Source organism: Saccostrea echinata, unplaced genomic scaffold (assembly GCF_033153115.1).
Source record: "Saccostrea echinata isolate AGI-Se365-2 ecotype Australia unplaced genomic scaffold, CSIRO_AGI_Sech_v1 ptg000054l, whole genome shotgun sequence".
Taxonomy (NCBI): Eukaryota; Metazoa; Mollusca; class Bivalvia; order Ostreida; family Ostreidae; genus Saccostrea; species Saccostrea echinata.
This window is the reverse complement of record NW_026889803.1, coordinates 3,344,584-3,353,552: the sequence shown is the minus strand read 5'-3', so window position 1 is coordinate 3,353,552 and position 8,969 is coordinate 3,344,584. Positions and strand designations below refer to the sequence as shown.

The 8,969-nt window shown below is 32.1% G+C and overlaps 1 protein-coding gene across 1 annotated transcript; it reads right to left on the bottom strand.

Annotated features, from left to right (window-relative positions):
- Positions 1-311: 311 nt before the first annotated feature.
- On the bottom strand, positions 312-8,966 carry LOC133172417 (ubiquitin-conjugating enzyme E2 G1-like). The gene is made up of 6 exons (XM_061307297.1): positions 8,828-8,966; positions 7,109-7,211; positions 6,634-6,731; positions 4,006-4,184; positions 3,617-3,708; positions 312-1,839 (listed from the first exon to the last, which is right to left on the bottom strand). Exons 1-5 carry the CDS (start codon positions 8,871-8,873, stop codon positions 3,628-3,630), a joined length of 507 nt encoding a protein of 168 aa, XP_061163281.1. The 5' UTR covers positions 8,874-8,966; the 3' UTR covers positions 312-1,839; positions 3,617-3,627.
- Positions 8,967-8,969: the final 3 nt, after the last annotated feature.

The following is an 8,969-nucleotide window of genomic DNA, read 5'->3' as shown; positions in this document are numbered from 1 at the left end:
ATTGAGTCATTTCCCTTAATAAATGCTAATCATATTTACTTGTATTAAATTTTATTTCGGTACACTTTCTCTCTCTCTCTTTTAAAGAGAAGCTCAATACCAGGAAGGATACATCAGCATTATAAAAAATGCACTGAATTATTATGTATATAGGCACTTGTATATTGGAATTAGTGCTTTACATTATTATAACATGACCTTTCAACATGTTCCCTTTCAAAGAAATACTTCGTTCACTCCACAGTAATTACTGGTATCTTACTTCATAAAATTACAATAATTTGAAACTATATCACAACAAGAAGAATCAATATTTTACAACACAGGAATTTTATTTACCTGAGACAAATATATCTTACATTCAATGTACATTCAAAACCTGTGCACTTAATTTGATAGTTGTCAAACCCTGGAGGCATACAAATTATTAAGGTTCTTAAGTGAAAACAAATTTCATTGGAATTGCAGATCTTTAATTCTTCAACATTTGATCGGAAAATGTCACTTTATTTCTTTACAGTTATGTACATAAGGAAGAATATACAAGTAACTTATCTTTTGTATGCCAAATTAGAATAATTCATCAATATTGTAAGCTTCTAAGGCAGAATAGCAACAAATAAGAGGCTATTATAGTATTAATAAATATCAGGTGAACAAATAAAACTCATACGTACATAGCACAAGTAATATTGAAGGGGAAAAAGCAATTCATTTGTACACAAAAAAGAAAAATCCCTTGCAGGTTCATGAACTAAGAAAATATATTTACTTTGGAATTAATGAATTTCAGATTCTAAATAAAAAACAGATATGTTTTCATAAATGCAACACAAGATTCTTATAGACAACAACTAAAAAACATAAAACTGAAGGTCTTACTGTGCTACAAAGACAGTCATTCTCAAAATAAAGCACTATTTCAAGATATAATCACAGGTTTGCTTCTTAGTTGTTACATTTATATTCAGTGATCCTAAGTATATTTAAAAACATCATTAGTTTCAACATCTCAATTTTCACCTTTATTATTTCAGAAAGAAAAAAAAGGAAAAAAAAATAAAAAATTTCACACTTCTTTTTTTTTCTACATATTGTACAATGTTTGATTCTTAAAACAAATACATCAAGATTAAATGCTACCACTGCATTCAGCATATTGTGTTTAATTTCTTGGGACACGAGAAGGGGTTAGTTAAGCCCTTTACTTGTATCATGGTAGCTACTCTTAAAATGAATACAAATAGATACATACGTATAATAAATCTTTCAAGCATTTCTATACATTTGAGTCTATTACTTGCAGAATCTCTCACTCAAAATAATAACATATAAAGTTTGTGCACAATTACGATGCTCCTATCATATTTAATACAAACAGGTGCATTGAATCAGAGAGAAAGATTGATCTTAATGTTGTTTTCAAATAATAAAATTGTAGATTTATTCTGTACACATTTTTATTTTAAACTTTAAAATTCAATAGTTAAAGTAACATAAATTGCTGTAAATTTACATGTAATATACAGGGTATAATTTAAATAATTTTGTAAACAGTACACTTTGGACACTGCATACTAGAATAGTTTGTACTTTTCTGCTTTATCAAATCTCAAAAAAAGTCTTAAGTTTAACTTTACATGTACAAAGCATGTGAGACACTCCAAATAATTTTAGAAATCAGAACTTCCACACTATGAAAAATGCCAACATGTTTGAATATAATGATTTGCATATAAAAATGGTATTGAAACTCTGTATGAAATTAAACCAACAACTCTCCCAAAGTCTTCATGAGATAGGAAATGATCACAGGGATGTAAAAAGTTTGATGAAATGCTGAAATAAAAAAAAAAATAAAAACACTACAATATATAGCTATTAATTAAACAACTTTATAGTATCAAAATGAACATTTCTAACAAATTCGGGATCAAAATAGATAGAAAGTAAAACTTTGAACTATTATATTTCTCATTGTAGTCTACCTCTAAAAAATATTGTTTCATCAAATACTTATCAAAAATTTTCTTTATTCTGTTTGCAAATAATGCAAAAGATGAACTGCTGACTTTATTTTGCTTTTTTAAGCTCTAGTTTCTATAGTTTTATAACACAGGTAATCAGAGATTACAGAGCTCACCTCAACGAATGTTGTCTTTAAGTAAGGCAAAGTCCCAAACTAATAATCTAGTAGCGTGCATCCCTAGATGTAACATTTGTGCAATTTTGGTCCGATAGGGCTTGCAGTTACTTGGGAATGGACTTACCTAAAAACTTTAAACTAGTCACTCATCCAGAAAATGTAAGTCATATCCAGCATCTGAAGCAAGTTTGAGAGTGTTCATCCCATGATGCATCATCCATGCAATTTTGGTTCAGAGAGCCCTTATAGTTTACTTTAACCTGGTCACTCATCTGGAAAATGTAGGCCAGATCCAGCATCTGGCGCAAGCCTGCTAGTGTGCATCTTTAGATGTATCATCCATACAAGTTTAGTCAACATATGGCTTAAAGTTATTTGGAAATGAGACCTGCTCCAAAAACTTTAACCTGGTCACTGAACCGGAAAATGTAGGTCAGATCCAGCATCCGAAGCAAGTCCAGTAGTGTGCATCTGTGCATCCTTAGGTGTATCATCCATGCAAGTTTGGTCAATATAGGGCTTATAGTTACTTGGAAATGAGACCTGCTCCAAGAACTTTAACCTGCTCCAAGAACTTTAACGGTAAACCTGCTCCAAAAACATTAACCTGGTCATTCTTCAGCTGAAATTGCAGCATCTGAAACCTTGACTGGTACAATGAAACATACTAGAAGCATCCTCCCCCCCTCCCCCCCCCCACCTCCATCATACATTATAGGGCGCACAAGCCTTTATTATGGGCAGTATACATTAAAGGGAATGTACATTGAAATGAAATTGACCTTTTAACTTAAGATCAATAGGGGTCATATACTGGTACTATCTGAGATGCATCAACCTATCAAAAATGAAGTGTCTAAGCTAAAAAGTTTTTGAATTATAGGTTGCATAAACCTTGGTTGACATATAGACCATTAGACAAGTTTGACTGTACTTCTAAATATCTGTAAAAAATTGCTAGATCGTACCCAAAACAGAACTTAACCTTGATATTCTTATGATAAATCTGTATACCAAATTTCATTTCAGTATGTGCAACCTCTGCAAAGAAAATGAACGGAAACTGCAAATACATGTAATTGGATTTTTTTCTAAGTCCAAGGGGCATAACTCTGTCAAAAATTGCTCCATTGTACTCAAAACAGAACCTGACCTAGATGTTCTTATGATAAATCTGTATACCAAATTCCATTTCAGTGTGAGCAACCTCTGCAAAGAAAACGAACAGAAACTGTTGGTGGACCAACAGACAGACAGACCGACAGACAGCAGCAAAGCAATACCCCCCCCCCCCCCCGCTTTGAAGGGGGGGGCATAAAAAATAAACAAAAGTAGTAAAAATTTTCTATGAGTGATTACTGTCTTCCATGTCTTACATGGCTTCCTCAATGCTCAGATAGGGGAAAAGTTTAAAGTGTCGCTCAACTTAAAAAATGACACGGATACTTGTAACATAGCATTCAATCTAACCTGAATGTTTTCTATGAAAATTCATCTTGACTTTTTCTGACACACCGTGCCACACGTTTTTTGAAATCTTCTGGTTGTTCTCTCCACATTTTCTACAAAACACCAAGTAAAAATTGAAAACAAGGACAACAAAGTCTAACCAATAAAGAAAAACATTATTTGGGTTTAGATTTTAAAAAAAAATGATATGCTCTTCAAAATATTGAAATGCAGAACTTTGGTACATTTATTCTAAGACTTGACAACTAACTACTGAAAACAAGTTGGAATCTAATGATTTTAAAAATACAGAATGCATGATAATTTTTAAATGACAATTTTAGACCATATTGTGTCATTGGTTTATTTTAATACCATTATCCTGTTTGTTCACAACCCATCATACTTACAGCTGCATCCACATTGGCTGGTGATTCATCATTAGGATCAGAAATCATGGATATAACACTGACTAAAATAGTTTCCACAGTATGTACAGGTAACCAACGTTCTGAGGCTGTTTCATAGCCATATTTATCATCACCTGGCTCATGAAGGATAGAAATGCACACCACTCCATCAGGACCAACTGTAAAAACATAATCCTTGACTGAAAATGTATACTTTAGAAAAAAATCAAAACAATATATGAAATAAAAAGATTTCAAACTGGATACACACTTCTATGGATTTGCAACTACCGGTATTTAAAATTTCAAGACAGCATGTTCCATACTGAAACACAAGTGGCTGGGGGGGGGGGGGGGGGGCAACAATGCTCACCTTTGTCACCTTTTTTAAAGTTTTTTTTTAGTTCCTTCAAAAGATGATCTGAAAATGGTATATAGGCAAAGATCGCCAAAATCTGATATCAAATTGAACCTCACATGTTACATATCAGTTAGAATATTTTCTACTATTAACTCATAAATAAAAACACTGAAAAGGAGGGATAATGAAAGTAAATAGAGGACAGGAAATATTTGGGACTCCATCTATAATAAGTGGAATACGAGCAGAGACTGCAGCCTATTGAGGTGTTTTGAACTACATTTATATTTATATTCAAAATGTACTAGACGTAAAAAATCTATTTAAGGAAATATTTCATCCTTCCTCTCTCTCTTCCTCTCTCTCTGTCTGTCTCTCTCTCTATTCACTTGGCAAAAAATAAGAGGGGGGGTCCAATGACCAGACATATGGAAGGACACACAGACACCTTAAAATGGATGATCAGAAAAGCTCTCGAGTTTATAGCTCAGGTGGGCTAAAACAATATAAAAGGTACTTCACCACAGGCCTACTTCTTAACTAAATTAGAATTTTCTTACCTTGTTCTCTCATTAGTTCCTTATTTAATATTGCTTGATAATTACTGTACACTTTTTGTTAATAGGTATTCACATTCAAAATAAAAATATTTTCATCACAAATTGAATTAACAATTAACAGTAATTAACTTCTCAGTCCTTCTTGTAACACTGTGCTCCAAAAGTTCATATACAGTGGCGCCTCGTTAATCCGGACACCTCCGTCCCCAACGAAATCGTCCGGATAAATGAATCGTCCGGATAAGTGAATCACTTCTTAAAAGACGTACCATCTCAAAGCATGTACATATGAACATAGTGGTGTCAAATGTGAAGGCAAAGAAAACACCTTTATTTTACCTTGACATATTGATTTTATTCTTATAGTTTTAAAAGAAATAATTAATATTTAAAAAAGAAAAAAATTAAAATGTAATTTACACGATGAAAAATGGATAGGCAGTTTTATGTTGAGACTTCCTCTTCTAACACAGGAAACTTTTAATTACTCGCCTTCTATTACATGGGCTGACCAAATTTTGATCTGCTACTGTTTTATTTCGGCACATTTTTTTATTTATTCAAGCTCATATTAAGCAGAACTGTTCATTATCACCATTGAGAATGTTCAAATGATTAACCGCGTATATTCACTACATAGGGAAGTAAGTAACTAAATACTGTAATCAGTGTACGTATTGCAAACATTCAACGTAAACACAAGCCATATTCAGGATTATCAATACTTTTTCTATAAACTCTAAGTTATATACCTTGAAAAAATGTGATCGGTATTTATAACTAATGCCAGTTACGTATTTCTTAGTGCATTAAATAGAAATATATTTTCTTGAATTTTGTATCATAGTGAATTGTCTTATGAAAAGAAAAAAAAACCGTTTCAAATAATGTACGTTTTGAGAATTGGAAAATCGTATTTTGATAAACTTACGCAACTCATTACCACAACGAAATCTCGTGATTTATTATTCAGTAAAAAAAATTATTTACAACTCTCCAAAATTCTCATAAATTTATATACCGTTATCAATTTATTCTATTCTGAACGGATTTATATTTAATTAATGCACAGTATATAAGATAAATTCTTCGGGCTTTATAATATAAAAAACGTGTGTTTTATCTGAGGTAAACACCCGCTAATTATAGACGCTATTGTTTAGAGGTCACAGGTAACCGCCTTCAAACTGACTCCACGGACAATGTTTTTACAATAATTATCACTACTGCAAGAAAGGTGTGAAAAGTCGTTCCTCGAAAAATTACCGTCCGGATAAACGAGTCATTTTTCAATGAAATATTACGTTTTGTAGTAGAAATTGACCGTCCGGATCCGGAACGCGAATTTCCGGATTAATGAGACAGAATAACGTGGAAAAAATCGGTTCCCAGAAAATATCGTCCGGAAGGTGAAGCGTCCGGATTATTGGCGTCCGGATTACCGCGGCGCCACTGTACTGGGGATTTTCAATGAGATCTAAATAAATGTCAGATCTTGGTTAATTCTAATTATATTCAATGTCCGAAATTTTAGTCCACAAATTAGATACTAGTTTCTTTTACAACAGGTTTGAAATTTTTTTAAAAAAGAATTTAAGTAAATGCAGTATTCATTCTTTAACACTGCAGTTCTGGGTCGGAATTTTTTTCCTAAATTTGGTTATCATACACTGTTTGATTGTGTTCCTAAACTACCAGGAAACTTACTGTTTGGATGCCAAATATCAGACTTGAAGACCATTTTTGGAGGTCTATGAGGGTATTCCTTTGGGAACAGAAGGTGGGCTTTAAAGAATCCTCCTTCACTGAAAATTGGAAAAAGATGTTATTTACCCCATGCCATGGTATCATTTCTGATTCTGAACTTCCATTCTGTTGAATTATAAAATGCAGGTTATCTCATCCAACAAGAATTTATACGAGACTACACCAGATTTCTTCAGTACTATTCAATCTCTCAGTATGTATTTGATTGATATGTATATCCCTGCATTATTGCTTTTAGATTTTGTCATGAACTTAAAAAAGGTCAAATGGAATACAGCCAAATAAACTCAATTTAAGAGTCTATATCAGCTTTATCATTTATATTGTCCATATATTAAGATGAAAAATGTTAATGAAGTATTTCAATCCAGATACTTTTGTACTCTTTAGTACTCTGATGCACAGAACTACTTACTATGGGGTATCCTGAGGCCCAATAATGACTACCTCCCATTTGTATAAGTCTTCATCATCTATCAGGCCTGCTGAAAATCCTTCTACTGGATTTTTGTTCAAATCTTAGAAGACAAAGTTAAAAAAAATTAAGTCATATTACCAAGAATATAAACTCTCAATGAATATTTACAACTAAGGGCGTAACAATATATCAGTGTATTGTGATGCAGAGGGGGTTGATTTGAAACATCAATACATCAAATTAAATAGAAGTTTTCAACTGATTAGGGTTAGTTTCGCATCCATCCAAGAGATTAAGGTTATAGTCCTCGCACATGGGTTAGTCTAGCATCTGCCCGGGAGATTTGGGTTAGTGTCTTGTTCTTTTAGACTAATTAAGAAATACAGTTGCATCTGTATTTTTTGCAAGACCTTTATTCAGCTTCAATGACATCTCGGTTCGTTTACATAAAAAAAAAAATGGCAACCGCTATGTACAATAGAAATGGCACTAAGCATGCGCCCCACATTCTTCATTGACAATTATTTTTTGTCTCTTTTTCACTGAATAAACAATATTTATTACTTTTTTAAAGAGAATGAGGTTTAAAACTTCGTTTAAAAGCAAAGTTTAAAACTAAATTTTTAACTGTAGAATTCGATTTTGGGGTAAAAAAGGCTTATATTAACCTCATACTTTTTATTTTTTTTGATCGCTCAAGCGATCTCGTATATATAATTGAAATTGCCTATGGCGAAACTATATTTTAGCACGTTTTTCTGGGGACTGGTAAAGTAAAGTTGATCCTTTTGTTTTAATCTTGGTTTTAGAAGTTTAAAAGACTATTAGAACAAGATTTTTTGTAAAATAAATGCTGAAATCTGCATTTCACTATTCAAAATATAAAAGTTAATTATGGCAAAAACAACAAAAGTAAAAAAAGAAAGAAAGAAAGAAAGATATGCCATGATATATTGTGATTTTTTTTCTGAAATATTATGATCCATCTTGACACTTTTTACTTTTTTTTTTACTGGTTACTGGTTAAAACACTCTACTACATAGATACAAGGTCAAGGATGGAAATTTATATATATGTAAATGATATTTGAAGACCAGCATGCTTGTAAAACTACGACATGTGCAATATCTTTCACTAATAATCATATACAACTCTAAGAATATTATTCTGAAGCATTATCTTTGTAATATGGAACCATTCTTTTATGTAAACTTATCTTCTTTTATGTAAACTACTTTTATTATTCACACTCCCCCATGATTCTGAAAATGTATCTAAATTGACTAAACTTAAAACATTAAACATAAAGCATTAAAACATTAATTAAATGCATTTCTTATGCAAATAGACATATGTATTTATATATACATATATAATACATGGCCTTGCACAGTACAACCAGTAAATCGTCCAACACAACAACCTAAGGACATGTTAATCTGTATCCCACTTTTTATTTTCGTGAAACATTCCTTGTAATATTGGATAATCCATGTAATAAAGCCTAAAACATGATTAAAAGTCATAATTTCAATTCAAAATAATAAATATGCTTGTTTTCTTCAAGACTGGTTATTCATGTATGACGAAGTACATGAAGTATCGAGTTGTTGTGAGCAGTCGATAAAGGAAGGGGGGTGATTAACTTTCAGCTTTAGTGTAATGACCAATATTTCTGTACAGTTAGAAATATTTAGGGAAAAATATATTCTTACCAGCCAATTGTTTTCTTAAAAGAAGAGCTGATTGTTCGCTAGCCATGAAAGAATGTTGATGAACAAAACTTTCACGTTCAACGATGAATGCCTGGAAGTATATTTGGCGCAAGCGCAGTAATAGAAGTTAATGCACTCAGCT

Excerpts from the sequence above, each read along its gene's own strand:
- LOC133172417 (XM_061307297.1), bottom strand. The coding sequence starts at position 8,873 with ATGGCTAGCGAACAATCAGCTCTTCTTTTAAGAAAACAATTGGCTG. Across the intron at positions 6,732-7,108 it reads GGGCCTCAGGATACCCCATA|TGAAGGAGGATTCTTTAAAG; the intron begins GTAAGTAGTTCT and ends TCCAATTTTCAG. Across the intron at positions 4,185-6,633 it reads TGATATTTGGCATCCAAACA|TTGGTCCTGATGGAGTGGTG; the intron begins GTAAGTTTCCTG and ends ATGTTTTTACAG.